This window comes from Microcaecilia unicolor, chromosome 2 (assembly GCF_901765095.1).
Source record: "Microcaecilia unicolor chromosome 2, aMicUni1.1, whole genome shotgun sequence".
Classification (NCBI taxonomy): domain Eukaryota; kingdom Metazoa; phylum Chordata; class Amphibia; order Gymnophiona; family Siphonopidae; genus Microcaecilia; species Microcaecilia unicolor.
In genome coordinates, this window is record NC_044032.1 from 237,423,881 (window position 1) to 237,441,920 (window position 18,040).

Here is an 18,040-nt window from a genome sequence, read left to right on the forward strand (position 1 = left end):
AAGCGCCCGCCTAGAACCTTCCACGTGCATGATGCCATGCACACCTTAATTTCGGCTCAATGGGATGTCCCGGAAGCGAGCCTTAAAGTGGCTAGGGCTATGTCCCGCCTCTATCCTTTGCCTGAAAGTGAACGTGAGGCCTATCTGTGGCCTACCATGGATTCTTTAATCACTGCGGTGACTAAGAAAACGGCGTTGCCGGTGGAAGGTGGCACGACCCTAAAGGACGCCCAAGACAGAAGATTGGAGGCGGCCTTAAGGTCGTCCTTTGAGGCGGCTGCTTTAAGTTTGCAGGCCTCAGTTTGCGGTTCCTATGTGGCCAGGGCGTGCCTGACTATGGTGCAGCGGGCTTCCCCCTCGGATCATTCCTTGAGGGCTGATTGGCCGGCCCTGGAATCGGGCTTGGCCTATTTGGCAGACTTGCTGTATGATGTCTTGAGGGCCTCAGCTAAAGGCATGGCTCAGACAATCTCTGCGCGGCGGTGGCTTTGGCTGAAGCATTGGTCTGCTGACCACGCCTCTAAATCCCGCCTGGCTAGATTGCCTTTTAAAGGCAAGCTGCTCTTTGGGGTCGAGCTGGACAAAATCGTGACCGATCTCTGCACATCTAAGGGCAAGAAGTTACCAGAGGTCAGGGCTCGGGCTAGTACTCGCCCCGGTACCTCCAGAGGACGGTTTCAGGAAGCCCGTCGGTACCGCCCGGGCAGGTCGGGCTCTTCTGCCTCCTCTTCCTTCAAGAGGAACTTCTCCCCCAAGCAGCATTCCTTTCGCAGAGACCGCCGTCCCGGAGGTGTTCCCTCCGGTCCTCCCCCAGGGTCTCGTACCCAATGACGGGGCCTTGGTCCACGCCCCAGTGCAGATTGGAGGACGGCTGTCCTCGTTTCTGGGCGAGTGGACCACAATAACTTCAGACGCTTGGGTGCTGGAAGTCATCAGAGATGGCTACAAGCTAGAGTTCTGCCGACCCTTAAGAGACGGGTTTGTACTCTCTCCCTGCAAGTCTCCGGTCAAAGCTGTGGCAGTGCAGCAGACTTTGGACAATCTGATCCGCCTGGGTGCGGTCGTTCCGGTGCCAGAAAATCAGCTTGGCAAGGGACGTTACTCCATTTACTTTGTGGTACCAAAGAAAGGAGGTTCTGTACGGCCTATCTTCGACCTCAAAGGGGTCAATCGGGCCTTGAAAGTTCGGCACTTTCGCATGGAGACTCTCCGCTCTGTTATAGCGGCAGTGAAGGCAGGGGAGTACCTGGCATCCTTGGACATCAAGGAAGCGTACTTGCATATTCCCATCTGGCCTCCTCATCAACGCTTTCTGCGTTTTGCAGTACTGGGCCGACACTTCCAGTTCAGAGCCCTCCCATTCGGGTTGGCTACTGCTCCGCGGACCTTCTCCAAAGTAATGGTGGTCATCGCGGCCTTCCTGAGGCCTTCCTTATCTGGACGACTGGTTGATCCGAGCCCCCTCTTATGCAGAGTGCGGCAAAGCTGTGAACCGGGTGGTTGCTCTTTTGAGCTCCCTGGGGTGGATCATCAACTGGGAGAAAAGCCAGCTGCGCCCAACTCAGTCCCTGGAGTATCTGGGAGTTCGATTCGACACCCAAGTGGGCAGAGTGTTCCTGCCAGACAATCGGATTGTCAAGCTTCAGGCTCAGGTGGACCAGTTCCTAGTAGCCTCTCCTCTTCGGGCTTGGGACTATGTGCAGCTGTTGGGCTCTATGACGGCCACGATGGAAGTAGTGCCCTGGGCCAGGGCTCATATGAGACCACTACAACACTCTCTGCTGCAGCGCTGGACTCCGATGTCGGAGGATTATGCTGTGCGCCTTCCCTTGGACCCAGCACTGCGCAAGGCGCTGAGCTGGTGGACGCAGACAGACAAGTTGTCTGCAGGAATGCCTCTGGTGACCCCGGAGTGGATTGTCGTCACGACGGACGCCTCTTTGTCGGGCTGGGGAGCCCACTGCTTGGGAAGGACAGCGCAGGGGCTCTGGTCTCCTGCAGAGGCAAAGTGGTCTATCAACCTCCTGGAACTCAGAGCCATTCGGTTGGCGCTTTTGGAGTTCATCCCGGTACTGGCGTTGAAGCCAGTACGGGTCCTGTCGGACAATGCTACGGCTGTGGCCTATGTCAACCGCCAGGGAGGTACCAAGAGCGCCCCTCTAGCCAAGGAGGCCATGAATCTATGCCAGTGGGCGGAAGCGAACCTGGAACAGCTGTCAGCGGCCCACATTGCCGGAGTCATGAATGTCAAGGCGGACTTTCTCAGTCGCCATACCTTGGAGCCCGGAGAGTGGCAGCTATCTGCTCAGGCGTTCTTGGGCATCACGAAGCGCTGGGGCCAGCCGAGCCTAGATCTGATGGCGTCATCGGCCAATTGCCAAGTGCCGCGCTTTTACAGCAGAGGACGGGACCCTTGATCCCTGGGAGTAGATGCTCTTCTCCAACAGTGGCCGACACAAGAGCTCCTCTATGTGTTCCCGCCCTGGCCCATGTTGGGCAGGGTGCTAGACCGGGTGGCAAAGCATCCGGGCCGGATAATCCTGGTGGGTCCGGATTGGCCCAGACGTCCCTGGTATGCGGACTTGATCAGGCTCTCAGTCGACGATCCTCTGCGGCTGCCAGTGGAGCAGGGTCTGTTACATCAGGGTCCCGTGGTGATGGAGGATCCCTCCCCCTTTGGTCTTACGGCCTGGCTATTGAGCGGCAGCGTCTGAGGAAGAAGGGCTTCTCAGACAAGGTCATCGCCACTATGCTGAGAGCGAGGAAGCGCTCTACTTCTACTGCTTACACCAGGGTTTGGCGTACCTTTGCAGCGTGGTGTGAAGCAGGCTCATGTTCTCCATTCACTGCTCCAATTTCTTCAGTGTTGGCATTCCTGCAAGAAGGTCTGGAGAAAGGCCTGTCGCTCAGTTCCCTTAAAGTCCAGGTAGCGGCCCTGGCTTGCTTCAGGGGACGCCTGAAGGGTGCTTCCCTGGCTTCGCAGCCAGATGTGGTGCGTTTTCTCAAGGGAGTTAATCACCTGCGCCCTCCTCTGCACTCGGTGGTGCCTGCGTGGAATCTCAACCTGGTGCTAAGAGCATTACAGAAGCCGCCTTTTGAACCCTTGTCGAGGGCATCTCTGAAAGACCTGACGTTGAAAGCAGTCTTTTTGGTAGCTATCACTTCAGCCAGAAGAGTTTCCGAGCTCCAGGCACTCTCATGTCGAGAGCCTTTTCTGCAGTTCACTGAGGCAGGAGTGACTATTCGCACAGTGCCTTCCTTCCTGCCCAAGATTGTTTCTCGCTTCCATGTGAATCAGCAGCTCTGTCTCCCTTCCTTTCGTAGGGAGGACTACCCAGAGGAATACTCTGCTCTTAAATATCTGGATGTGAGACGAGTCATCATCAGATATTTGGAAGTGACCAATGATTTCCGGAAGTCGGATCATCTGTTTGTCCTGTTTGCAGGTCCTCGTAAGGGTCTGCAGGCTGCTAAGCCTACAGTGGCAAGATGGGTCAAGGAAGCCATTGCAGCGGCTTATGTGGCCGCGGGGAAGGTGCCGCCTATCCAGCTGAAGGCTCACTCCACTAGAGCTCAGGTGGCCTCGATGGCAGAGGCCGGCTCCGTCTCCTTGGAAGAGATATGCAAGGCGGCAACTTGGGCATCAGCCCATACATTCTCCAAGCATTACCGCTTGACTGTGGCGGCACGGGCGGAGGCCCGGTTTGGAGCTTCAGTGTTGAGGTCAGGGATTTCAATGTCCCGCCCTGGGTGAGTACTGCTTCGGTACATCCCACCAGTCTATGGATTGATCAGCATGATGATATGGAAGGTAAAATTATGTATCATACCTGATAATTTTCTTTCCATTAATCATAGCTGATCAATCCATAGCCCCTCCCAGATATCTGTATTGGTTATATTCTGGTTGCATTTCAGGTTCAAGTTTAGTCTTCAGTTCCTGTTCAGGAGGACTTCGTGTTCAAGTTTTTCAATGGATTCTTCAAGAGTTGAGACGAATTTGTGTTACAGTGAGCTGCTGCATTCCTCTCCCCTCCGTTTTACGGGGCTGGATTGAGACTTAAATTCTGCCGGCACTCCCTCCCGCTTCGTGCGGCTGTAGGGCAGCTTTGTACCCTTCCCGCTTCGGCGGTGTTAGGGTCAGTCAGCTCCTCCCGCGGTTGCGGTTGCAGGATAAGCCAGATCCCCCCGCATCGGCGGGTGTGGTGTCCCTCCCCCGCTCCGCGGGGATGAGCTGGACGGATTCCCCTCCCCCACTTGTGTGGGGATGAGCTGGGTTAATTCCCCTCCCCCGTTTCGGCGGTGGTGAGCTGGGCAGAGTGTCCATTTGTGGGTGTAATTCTCTAAGTGCTGAGTCCTGCGGATGGAGCTTTGATATCGACATACTGAGGAGTTTCCGGCAGCACATGACCACATATAGGGAGGCAAAAGTTTGCTCTCTATCTCCACCTGCTGGTAGATGGACACAACCCACCAGTCTATGGATTGATCAGCTATGATTAATGGAAAGAAAATTATCAGGTATGATACATAATTTTACCTTATGCTAGCTCCTGCTATTCCCAAAAGACTGTAGAACCAAGATGTATCTGTGGCCCTGTTTGGCCTTCTAGGAAGCCACAGTGCCCTTGATGGCCTGAGAAAGCAGCACAGTGGGCTTCGTGAACTGTGGCTTATTTTATTTAGTGCTGGAGCAGTGAAAGCAGCTGCTAGATGTAGTGAGCCAAGTCCTTTTGGTAGGGAGTGTCATCCTGGGTTCTGCTTTGGGACTAACTACTTTTGGCCTGGCTCAAACTTACAGGTTTATCATCTAAAATGCCATATTTTTAGGAGACATATACACACACAAACCAGGACTTGTAGCCACCAACTCAAAGAGAGTGCTTGAAACAGTTCATACCAGTATAATATAATAGAAATTTTTATGTATGTAGAGTTCCCTCAGATATTTACCACTATTACTGCAGTCAATAATGCTGCTACAAAGTGGCAAAGCACTTCTTTCATCGGGTAACTCTAACAAATTTTTTGGGAGGAGCAACATATGCTCATTTTTTCATGCTTCCAAATCACCTCAGTGCTATAAAATCGCTTATCACTTTTAAAATGTATATACTAGGTGAAAACTGTTCACTTATCTTGACAAATTCTTGCCTCCCTGGCAGAACTATCTTGCCTCGCTGAAACATTCATCAGTTGCCTTCCCCTGAAACCGCCCAAGGAGATGCACAAGCTGCAGTGAAACCTTGTCCTCAATTTTTCACCTCAAACCCTGGGTGTGGCTGTAGTTCAATAATTGCAATGTCTCTGGTCAACCTTCTGGTGGGGACAGAAGATAAAAACACTAAAGCTTGAGGAATATCTGCTTAAATACTTTGGAACTAACAAGGCTATCGCAGTTAAAGGAGAAGAAAATGGGGTGATTTATATAATTATTTATTTATTTTTTTTTAAATAATCCATTAAATATTTTCAAAATTTGAAGGAGTTTGAAAGTTTAAATGAGATCCTCAGATGCTGAATAGGTGAGAAGGAGTGATATGGTAGGAGGTGGAATGGGAGAGAGGAGGGGTGAAGCTTAATGGGTGAGAAGCAGGGAGGGGAGGAAAGAGAAAAGTTAACTGCTAGATACTGGGGGTGGGAGTTGTAGAAATAGCCGTTTTTGTGTCTGAGGGCTGATATAGGAGCCAAACAGCTGATCCAAATGGCTCCAGGTCATTAGGGATAGGTTGAGGCAGTCTTAGTTTTACCCCAGTTGTAATGGAAATTAAACCAGCGTGGGTTCATCCTATCCCTGATGATATGGAGGTATCTGGTAATATTACCAGTGACCCCAGTGGTTTCCTATTCTGTGTCTCTACCAACACCATTGTTATCCCCTTCTTGTCATCAGTGATCCTGATGCGGTCCAAAGGCATCCATCAGGGCAGGATAGAACAGGGATTGCTCTTATCCCTTTGCTCCTGGGACTCCTAGAGTAAGTCTGTGTATAATAACATAGTAACATAGTAGATGAAGGCAGAAAAAGACCTGCACGGCCCATCCAGTCTGCCCAAGAAGATAAATTCTTATGTGCTACTTTTTTATTTGTACTGTCCTCTTCAGGGCACAGACCGTATAAGTCTGCCCAGCACTAGTCCCGCCTCCCAACCACCAGCCCCGGCACAGACCGTATAAGTCTGCCCAGCACTAGTCCCGCCTCCCAACCACCAGCCCCAGCACAGACCGTATAAGTCTGCCCAACACTAGCCCCGCCTCCCAACCACCAGCTCTGCCACCCATTCTAAGCTAAGCTCCTGAGGATCCCTTTGTGGGGGAAACTTGACTGGTTGGGAGCCATTATGGGCAGGCTGGCTGACTTTGAAAGGAGCTATTGTAGGGGGGGGGGGGGGCAGTGTCAAAGTTGGCTCATGGTGCTCCAGTCCCTTAAGCCAGCCCTGAGTCTGTTATGTTTTCAAAATGCTGTCTCTTTCTGTGTTTTCAGAGAGGCTGTCATCAAGCACTCATTAGTGCACAAAGTATTCTTGGATTTTTTCACACATGCCCGGGCAGAACTAAAAACAGTAAGTATTCCTGCCTGTCAGCTGTAGTGTGAAATTTCAGCAGTTAGTGTAAGCCAAGCTAGTGGTCAATCAAGTCTCAGAGAGATACATTTGTAACATTCTGCTGCTGTTCTACTTAGTCCATTATAGTTGGTGCTTTAAAAATGTTGTTTGAAACAAACTTGGGGGGGAAGGGGGCTTAAAAGCTGCAGGTGACGCCTGAGCTTTAGAGTGGCCCTCCTTTGTGCTCTGTATCTGTCTCCTTTGATGGAGAGCCCCACTAAAATCAAACGAGCTGCTCGCCATGTGCCTGATAGGCCTGTTATATACAGCCTGCTCTGAGTGAGAGGTCCTATGATTTGAGTTTGTAGGCGGATTTCCCAGATAATAAATTACCTGAAACAAGGTTTCCCAACAGAACTATCCGCAAGCAAAATATTCTGTTCTCTGACTAGGGGAAGGGGGAAAACCTTGGCTACGGCCCTACATGCCACTATGTCGGTCAGAGAGAGAGCTGAGAAATCAGGCTGATATATATATTAGCTTTATTATGGATAATATAAAAAAATATATACAAAATAGAAATTTGGCAAAGCTTTGGCTGAACAAAAATACTGACAGTAATTCTTACAACTATATTCTCACACCACACACATTTCTTACTGGTTGCTAGGTAAACTTGCACAACTGATTAGAATGCAATAACTATGTTGCGAGGTAGTATGGTAATTAGCAGCTTCTTTCCTGACCAAGGTTATGACTAACACCAGCCTTATGCTCAGGTAATCACCACTCGCTAACCCAGACTAATAGGAGATAGATCACTGTGTCTCTCACCAGGCAACCTCCGGGGACGCCTCTCAGGAGTAGCACAGGTTACTTCCCAGACTCAAGCTGAGAGATCAGCGAGTCTTCGTCAGAGCCACGACAGGCACTCTGCAGCAGTCAGCAAAGGCACAGGTCACACCTTGTAGGTAGCTGAATCACACGGTACTCTTCCAGATACACAGTTCATCAGTTGGTGGACCTTCTTAGGTCACTGGTCTTCTTTCCACCTCCACCTTCTTCCAAGGATTCCGACTCACTAACTCCCCAACTCTTCCCGCTCTTCCAGCGCCTCTCGGTCAGGTGATACCAATTATTCTCTTGTTTTTCTTTGTGACCTTGGAAATGGTAACTTCTGGTGCCATGCATGCCTCCCTTCTCATCATCTCCGAGATAGAAGGGGAATAATTGGAGCACAGAGTGTCCTTGGCTTCAGCAAGCCTGTCAGTGATTTTCCACAAACTGAAGCTGACTCTGACACAGAGATGTGCAGGTCAGAGGTTTTCAGCAGCCATCTTCTAGTAACAAGATGTCATAGGCTTGTATAGGCCAAGACCAGCAAGGGAGACACAGGGACATACCCCTACAAGTTTCAGGGTATCCATTCTTCAGAACCACTCTGAATTGACTGCAAATTCCAGCGATTATTCTAACACCTGAACCGCAGTGTCAAAACCTGAAAGTTCATTTGCATGAACCCAAGTCATACTTTAATGATAAAAAGTAAAAGGCAATAACAGTCCATCTACAGAGCGATGGATATCAGGAACAGCTGCAAAAAAATAATCTCCTTGGTATCCAGCCAGTGGCGGCGGTCAATGTTTGTTTTTAAATACTGACAGAGACAGGCTGATTTATGCTCAAATATTCAGTGATGGTTCTTGTCCGTGTCCTGGCACTGAATATCTACCTTCCCTAATTTACCTGGTATAGGTGATACTCAGACTGTTAACCTGTTAGCTAACTGGGTGGCATGCTGAATATGGCCCCCCTTCTCCCTGTAGTCCACCCTGGTCGTACCTTAAAATTGCCTCGTGATCTAGTGGAGGATGGGCAGGCGTGATTCTCTAGCTCATTCCCATGCTATTTTAACTGTAAGATGGATACACTGTATGCAAGAGAAGAATGGAACATCTTAGAATGAGTCAATCAGAACTGTGCTTCTAAGCATCCATTAGTTAAATCAAATTGCATTTCTACACAGAAGGGAAATATGAATCATAAAGTGACAGACACTTGCTGTAATCTTTTAATCTTGTGTAGCAGCCCAAGTGTACATAACATAAGAATAGCCATACTGGGTCAGACCAATGGTCTATCTAGCCCCCCAGTTTCCTGCTTCTAACAGTGGCTGCCAATCCCAAGGCAAGCAGTGGCTTCCCCCATGTCCATCTCAATAACAGGCTATAGACTTTTCCTCCAGGAACTTGTCCAAACCTTTTTTTAAACCTAGATATGCTAACCACTGTTACCACATCTTTAGGAAATGAGTTCCAGAGCTTAACTTTTCTTTGAGTGAAAAAAATAATTCCTCCTATTTGTTTTAAAAGTATTTCCATGTAATTTCATTGAGTGTCTACTGGTCTTTGTACTTTTTGAGAGAGTGAAAAATCGATTCACTTTTACCTGTTCTACACCATTCAGGATTTTATAGACCTCAATCATATCTATTCCCACCCAGCAGTCTCCAGTGGGAAATCTCCAGCCATTTGCCATGCTGTATGTAAAAAGGAACCCAGAACAGGGAGAGTCTGCATCTGCAAGTTGTTATAGTGCTGGGCGACCAGCCTCCTAAACATTCTGCTTCTTATTTAATTTGGGAAATGGCATGAGTGATCGAGTGCCCCTTTGTGCACAGTGGAGTGGAGTGTGGGAATTGTTGATATTTTGTATAATATTGCTGTAAGGAAATTGATACAGGCATTTCTTGATTGTATTATGGAACATTCTCTTCTGGTTCTTGTAGGCCAATATAGAGGTAAGCATGATAGTTTGGAGGGGAGAACATAGATTTATTTGTTGCATTTGTATCCCACATTTTCCCACCTTTTTGCAGGCTCAGTGTGGCTTACATATTAACGGCGTTAATTATGGTACAACTAGTAAAAACGGCCCGTTTCTGACACAAATGAAACAGGCGCTAGCAAGGTTTTCCTCGGAGTGTGTATGTTTGAGAGAGAAAGAGAGAGTGTGTGTGTGAGAAATGGAGTGTGTGTGTCAGAGATGGAGTGTGTGTGTCAGAGAGAGAATGAGAGACAGAGATAGCGTGAGTGTGTGAAAGACAGAGTGTCTATGTGAGTGAGACTGTGTGTGTGTGACAGATAGAGTGTGATAGGGAGTGTGTCAGAGAGAGTGTATGTGAGAGACAGTGAGTGAGTTGAGTGTGAGCCCCCACCCCCCTCTCGCAGGGCCCCCCTCCCTATCCCCACCTCTCTGGTCTCAGGACCCCCTCCCCACCTCCCTCTCCCCTGCCCCCCCCCTCCAGCCATCCATGTCCAGTGACCATCCCCTCCCCCCCCCCCCCCCCCCCCCGGCGCAGCTGCCAGTGGTAATGCTGTCCGGCCGCTGCTGCTTCTCCTGTTGAGCAGCAGCGGCCGCTACAAAAAGAAAAAAAGCGATAAATGTTTTTAAACCCAGCTCAAATCATTTGCAAATGCCCGAGTCTTAAAACGCAGTCTCTGCAGCCGCTCCTCCTCTCGCCTGTCACGTCGCTGCGCTCCTTCGGGGTCTTACTCCAGGGGCAGTGATGTGGAGGCAAGAGGAGGAGCGGCTACAGAGACTGCGTTTCAAGACTCGGGCATTTGCGAATGATTTGGGCTGGGTTTAAAAACATTTATGTTTTGTTTTTTTTTTTCTTTTTGTAGTGGCTGCTGCTGCTCAACAGGAGAAGCAGCAGCGGCCGGACAGCGTTACCAGTGGCAGCTGCGAGTGGCGAGGGGGTTGATGTGCCCCGGGGGGGGGGGGGGGGGTTTCTGTGGTGCCGCTCTTGTAGTTTTTTGATGCACCGCTCCCTGCCACTTGCTCCGAAGTGGCAGGGAGCGGCGCACTGACAGCTGATTCCCAGGCAGGGGGAGGAGTAGGGAAACATGCTCCGTGTGTTTCCCTACTCCTCCCCCTGCCTGGGAATCAGCTGTGAGTGACGTCGTCCTGGCTACAGAGCCTAGCTCAGCAACTCCGGGAGCCACGGACACAGGCAGTCCCACATTAGAACATTGGTGGTGAGAATTATTATATAGGATTGCCGCTTGATCATGTTTATAATAAATGATAGTACATGAGGGAACCAAATACAGATATTCATAGAATTGCCAACAGATGCAAGTTAATATGATTAAAGAAAACCTTTACCTACAAAATAAGATTGAAATTCTGGAAAATGATCAACGTTCAAATACCCTTAGGCTTATAAATTTTCCAAAGCAACATTCAATCTCACCTCTTATTACTTTTAAAAAATATTTAACAGAAGTTCTGAAAATTCCTGAACAGTCACATCCTCCTATATCAAAAATTTACTATATACTGCCTTTCCTGAAGAAAAATGTAGATCATGGACATAGAGCAGATGAGCCTGTGGAGACTTTAGATATGAACTTAACACAAATGCTAGAAGATGTTTATAAAACAAAAAAGCAGTTTGCTCAGATATCCCTTTATTAATAGAAAAAGATGTATGCGTGAGACTTTTCATTATACATTCAGTGAATCATTAAAGATTGAAGTCCATGGTTTATAAATTGTTTTCTTGACAGAAATCTGGATTCCTGAAGGTGACTCTCTAACTTTTAGTTTGACGTGGCCCTTGTGATATTGTTACGTTCATAAATCCTGGGTAGAGAGAGGATTGTTAATATATACAGTTCTCTTTTCTGTGTTCAGATGTTGAAAAGTGCACCATTTAAATGGGGTGAAGCTTTAATTCAGGTGAGCCAGGTGCTGGTCTTTCACTTGCTGGTGGGCTTATTGACCCCACTAGGTAATGTTGAGTTGCTGGAACAGATTTGCCTTTTAAGTTAAAGTACTCTGACTTTGTAGTACTTGAGGATTTTAACATTCCTGTAAAAGTATTGCTATCTGCCTGGATGATTTTTTTTCTTGGGTGATGGATTTACTTGATATGCCTGTGCATATCTTGGGAAGTAACTTTGGATTTCAAAAAAGGGAAGAAAACCAAACACTCCACAAATACAACATGGGCAAACAAAAAGGTGGTGGTTACCAGAAAAAGTCTGTTAAAATTAAAAATTTAGTCAGGCAAATGTGGTACCAAGTGTACAGCAATAAACATGAGCGATGCAGTATGTTCAGTAGACCCAACACACGCTGTTTTTCAGCTCCAAATCCTTCGTCAGGGGGTTCTCATAAAAACAGACACAGAAAAAATATGTAAAATATAGATAATCAAGTAATCAAATAAGCCGATCTATGATACATAGATGAGAAACAACCCATAAGTCAGTGAAAAGAGATAGATAATCAAAGAAGTGTGGAGAAATATTGAACCAAAAAAGATATGTGAAAAAATATGTAAAGAAAAACATGTATAAAGGTAAAAAATGTTAAGTGTTGCTGAAAGAATATCTATGTGAACCATAAAAAGTGATGGGAGATATTAAACCACATACAAATCAGTGGGGTAGGTACATTTACAAGCAAGACTCATAAAAGTGAAACATCTAAAAAATATTACAGAGAGAATGTGCAAGAGCTGTAAAACTAACTTTGGATGCCATTTTTTAAACCTTGGGTATTTGGAAACATCAAGTCAGGGTCAGGATTGTTTCAGTACCTTGGTCAGAACACCATTTTATCCATTTTAAGGTGAGATTGGGAAGTGGTGGTTTTAAAAATACAGTTGTTGATGTGTGGAAAGTAAATTGGTGCATTTATCAGAATCTTAATCTACAGGGAGCATATGCTAAAGTGGAATCCTATGTTGAGAACTCCTCCTTCCACAGGCAAGTTAAGGTGTGGGAGTCTAAATGTAAGGAACTCATTGCACGGTTATTTGCTCATCAGAAGATGTGACAGAATGTTGGACAGTCACAAGCATGCTATAACATGGAGCTGGCTTTGCTTAGAACTCAATCGTGACATTTTGAAAAAGCATGGAGAAAGAGCTGTAGTTTAGAGGATAGGGAGAAGTGTAGATATTGGGCAAGATTTATTTGGCTAAGAGGGATTATATTAATCATAAAGTCTCCAAGTTGGGCATCATACAGTGAGATTGTATAGATTAGTAGGATTGCTATTGGGAGATGAGGGTAGGTAAATGAGTTCTGATTTCATGATTCATTTTGAGGAAAAACGCCAGGAAATAAATGCATCATTTCAGGTTGCTGCAGCTAGTTCACAGGATCAGGATTCAGCTTTCAGTGGTGTTACACAAACGAGGCATACATCTATAGGGTCGTCATCTGCCCTTGGTGGTGGTAAAACACCAGATGCCTGTTGAGAAAAACAAGCTTTTATGATCTTTTCATTTAATGGCTCCATGGGAGATTTGTCTTATTGTATAGGTGAGTTGGTATTGTGAAAGATGGAATATCAAGTGCTGTAAATCAAATCAGTCACCCACTGTTATGAATTTTAGTAATGCATGGGTGCTGCTTTGTTGGCTGCCATCTGAATCCTGTGAGGCATCACCCTAATGGGATATTAAATTAGACATCTAACTTAAATATCTAGGCCAGTTCATCTAGTTTCAGTACCATCTATTTATTCCAATAACTTTGTACCCACCTACCTTGCCTGCTTATGTATCTCAAATGCACTTGCCTCTTGGCTTCTTATTAAGATGTTTCATTGCACTGTATGAATAGCAAAAAAAAAAGCACCAAAGAGCTGTCAAAAATGGTTTTGTTTCATAGATCTTACTACAAAGGCACCGTCTCTGCTGTTAATATATGCAAGGGAGAAATTTTGTTCTCTGCACATTTCATCATTTTGATGCTGTTACACATTTTATTCCTGACACAGGCGCTGTGCACTGAAACATGGCCCCTGTCGGGTCATTTTATGGAACACTGGTGTTCAAGCCATACGATTAAAGGAACTGTGTCCCTTTTTTTTTTGAAGGCTCTTGGTGCTTTTTTTTTGCTATTTGGACTTTGTTCTGTACTTTGGACCCTCTCTGTTCTGCACATTGTACTGTATGAACAGCGTTAGCATCATATCTGTTACTTAAATGTTCTAATGTGTGCCTAGTGTTTCTTTTGTATTGTTCTCATATCGTGAGTATCATATCTTCTATAAGTGTTCTTCCATACTACATTTTTGGTACCTTTTGTATTTTGCCAACATTCATTATATTTCTGTTGTGTGATTATGTTACAGTGCTGCTAAATGTTTGAATCCTAGTGATATGATACAATATCAGAAAAATAATTTGTTATCTCCAGATTTACTTCACTGAATATATTTTTGCTTGTATTTGGTCATTTTAGTATTGTTATGCTGTTAACAATTTGTAAGTTTTATATCAAGCTGTACCTGCTGTGCACTGCCTTGGGTGAATCTCTCCATAAAGGCGGCTAATAAATCCTAATAAAGCTACAATCATGCTTAATTTATTCAACTACTTAGGCTTGAAAACTGAGGGTGTGTTCTTTATTTCATAAGATGCACCAGAGCATAACTTGAAATGTATATTCGTGCAAAAGTGAGAAATGAAGAATAAGGCCAAGAGAATAATAAATATCTCATAAAATAGCAGTTCTCCTTATGCTATAATGACCAGAGCGGGCTTCTCATCCTGGAGCTATACATGGACTTTTCATTAATGCTGCCACTATTCCTTATTTCTAATTGCAGTGCTGAATGTTTTAGTTTTAGTTTCAGTGGAATTTGTGTTGATAGGGTTTTCCAGTTTGGCTCGTTTTCAGCTCATCTGGCTGGGTTTATTTGTCTTCTGCTTTCTCTTTCCCTATGGCTAGGCCACCTTCCAGAAGTTAAAAACTGTTAATAGAAAATCCAGTTTTTATGCAGCAGCCAGGTGAGGATGATTGGTCTCAGACTTGAAAATGATCAGCATAGCAGTAACAGCTGGGAAGGTGGGGTTCTAACCAAGGCCCTGACCTGCTTGCCCAGAAGAATAATAATGCACACAGCAATAGTGCACAGGGTTGGAGTCTGCAATGTACTGGTAGTTGCACTGTGTAGTAGGAAAAGGCCACCACAGTGCACAGCAAGCTGGGTCTGTGGCACCACATAGGAGGTGAGGCAGAGAGTATCGGTCCTCTTCTTTTTTTTTTTTTGTCATTCCTTCTCTCTCCCAGTTGCCCCCCCCCCCCCCCCTCGAGCCAGAGAGGGCAATGTATTCAGTCAAAATGAAACTTTGCCCCCTCTCTTCCAGACTTGCCCGTCCCAGTGGGAGATAGCAGCCTGGAAGCATGGCATGGGTAGCTTGATCAAAGCCACCAGAGGCACAGGATCAAGAGAGACTGAACTGTGCATGGTCACATACATGCCTTCTTCCCTTTGATACCCTCTCCCCCCTTCCCTCAATGTGAATAGGAATGTCAGGTCATGTATCTGGTGCAAAAACAGGGAGTTGAATCAGAAGATGGGACCCGGCAGAGGGAAGGCCCTGGAGCAGGCCTGTGGGGATCCTATTGGTGGCTGCTGGCTTCATAAGGTAAATACCACGGTGAGAGAGGGTGAAGGAGGAAGACAGAGTTCTGGACCCGTGGGGCACTGGAAGGAAGGGAGAGATGCTGCACCCTCCGGGAGGGGGCAGGTGCTGAAAGGAAGGGAGAGAGGTGCTGGCCCCGCCAGAATGGCTGAAGCTGGAGGGAAGGGAGAGAGGTGCAGGACCCATGGGGGAGGTTAGAGGGAAGTGAGAGAGGCGCTGGACCTGTGAGGGGGTGCGGAAGGGAAGAGGGAGAGGCACTGGATCCATAGGGGGGGCCATTGGAGGGCGAGAGGTGCTGGACTCATGGGGGTTGCTGGAGAGAAGGGAGAGAGGCACTGGACACATGCAGGTGGCTGGAGGGAAAGGAGAGATGCACTGGACCCTTGAGGGAGGACTGGAGGGAAGAAAAAGAGGTGTTGGACCCGTGGGAGGGGGGTTTCTGGAGGGACGGGAGAGAGGTGCTGGACCTGCAGGGAGAGGGAAGAGAGAAGAGAAGGGAAAGAGATGCCAAACCAATGCTATGTAGCATTCTGTAGTAATTTGGCTAATTCAGTTTTCCCAATAGTGGAGGGCTTATTTGTAAGGGGAGATGGGTTATGTTGATCCTTGTTCTGTATTTGATTTATAAAACAGTTGTACAGAATATTGTTTCTTTTTATACTTTAATAAAATGATTTATTTAAATATAAAATCATAATTGTTCAAGGCATGTGCAGATGGGATCAGACAGAGCTTGCAGGGATGGGGGAAAACTTTGTCCCCATGTCATGTGCTAGTTCTGATCATCATTCCCAGCATCTCTCCTACCTCTCTCCACTCTTGTAGTCCAGCATCTCTTCTCTATCTCTCCTCCCTCAGCTCTGTCGCCTGCCATCTCCCTGGCCATTCCTTCCATCCCCCAGCACCTTCCTGTTTTATCTCTCTTCTACCCCGGTCCAGCATCTCTCCTTATCTTTCTCTTTTTCTTCTCCCCCCTCCCCCAATTCAGCATCTCCCTTGCTCTCTTAGCCCCCTCCCTGATTCAGCATCTCCCTCGCCCTCTCTCTCTTAAACCCCCTCCCCAAATTTGCATCTCCTTTTCTCTCTTAACCCCCCCCCCCCCCCCCCCCCCGGTTCAGCATCTCCCTTTCTCTCTCTTAAACCCCCTCCCCCACCCCCCGATTCAGCATCTCCCTTTCTCTCTCTTAAACCCCCTCCCCCCACCCCCCGATTCAGCATCTCCCTTTCTCTCTTTTAACCGCACACGCATACACACTTTCTCTCTTTATATCTTAAAACGTGTCTCTCTCTCAGTGGCGTAGCCAGACTGCCAATTTTGGATGGGCCTGAACCCAAAGTGGGTGGGCACAAAATTTTCTCTGTACCCCCCCCTCCCCCAGCAAAATTTAGTCACGCTAATCAGATGCATTTGTCACACAGGGTAAAGTGCTGCTTTTCAGTGCATCAGATTTCAGAAAATTTATTTAATAGCCTAACACCCTTTTCAGTGAGCTTTCAGAGGCCAAAACCTCCTGCCTCAGGTCAGTATAATGCTGTTATGGTATCCTCGCCTGACCTAAGGAAGGAAGTATTGGTCTCTGAAACTTCATTAACACAGGTACCATATTACTTTATCCTAAATTAAAAATAAAATTATTTTCTTTACCTTTCTTGTAAGGCCATTTACTTTTTCTCATTGTGTCGCTCCCAGTCTCTAGATTCTGCTTTCCTTCGTTTTCGCTTAACTCTTCTGCCACGGTTTCCTGGCCATTTCTCATTTTTCTCTCCTTTTTCTTTGCTTTCTTCAATATTTTTCTGCCTCTCTCTCTGTCCTGATTTAATTCATTCTTACTATCCATTCTTTAATTTCCTTCATCTACTTATGGCTTTTCATCTTTTTCTCACCCTTATTCTCCCCATGCCCTTTCCTCTTATTCTCCAGTCTTTCACTACTCTCCTTTTCCATCCAGCAGCTCTCTTCTTTCTCTCCCCATCCTTCCAGTCTCCCCTCTCTCTCCCCATCCTTCCAGTAGTCTCCCCTCTTTCTTTCTGCATCCTTCCGTCCAGTGTCACCTCTTTCTCCCTACCCTTCCATCCATAGTCTTCCCTCTTTCTCTCCCCATCCTTCCATCCATCTACCCTCTCTCCTGATCCTTCCATCTAATGTCTCTCTCTCCCTCTTTCTAACCAGTGTCTCTGTATCACTCTACCCTTTTCTGTTCAGTGTCCCTTTCTCTCTGCATCCTTCCAGTCTCTCCCCTTTCTCTCCCCATCCTTCCATCCAGAGTCTCTCTCCCCATCCATCCGTTTTCCCTCTTTCTCTCCCCATCCTTCCATCTGTTTTCCCTTTCTCTGCCATCCTTCCATGTTTTCCCTCTTTCTCCCCATCCTTCCATGTTTTCCCTCTTTCTCTGCCATCCTTCCATCTGTTTCCCTCTTCCATCTGTTTTCCCTCTTTCTCTGCCATCCTTCCATCTGTTTTCCCTCTTTTCTCCCCATCCTTCCATGTTTTCCCTCTTTCTCCCCATCCTTCCATGTTTTCCCTCATTCTCTGCCATCCTTCTATGTTTTTTCCCTCATTCTCTGCCATCCTTCCATGTTTTTTCCCTCATTCTCTGCCATCCTTCCATCTGTTTTCCCTCTTTTCCTCGACGAGGCCCGCCCCCATTGCCGGCCACTGCTGCTTTTCCTGTTGAGCAGCAGGGCCGGCGCTACAAAAAGAAGAAGCGCTAACGGCGCTAAGGACGAAAAATGTTTAAAAAAAAAAAAAGCACGGCACCGGCAGGCACTGTCTAGGCAGCCTTGAGGCATTGGCTGCTGGCTCGCAGGCTCCTCCCGTCTCTTACGTTACTGCCCCTGCGTCGCTCCAGGGGCAGTGACGTAGGAAACGGGTGGAGCCTGCGAGCCAGCAGCCAATGCCTCAAGGCTGCCAAGACAGTGCCTGCCGGTGCCGCGCTTTTTTTTTTTTTAAACATTTTTCGTCCTTAGCGCCGTTAGCGCTTCTTTTTGTAGCGCCGGCCCTGCTGCTCAACAGGAAAAGCAGCAGTGGCCGGCAGTGGGA

General features: G+C 47.1%; 1 protein-coding gene across 1 annotated transcript in view; it reads left to right on the forward strand.

Moving 5' to 3' along the window:
* The window catches only part of PUM3 (pumilio RNA binding family member 3), a 170,737-nt gene that overhangs the window by 92,591 nt on the left and 60,106 nt on the right, over positions 1-18,040 (forward strand). The window contains exon 10 of the mRNA XM_030193819.1: positions 6,485-6,563. Within this exon, the coding sequence (XP_030049679.1) occupies positions 6,485-6,563 (79 nt within the window). The remainder of the gene's footprint in view (positions 1-6,484; positions 6,564-18,040) is intronic.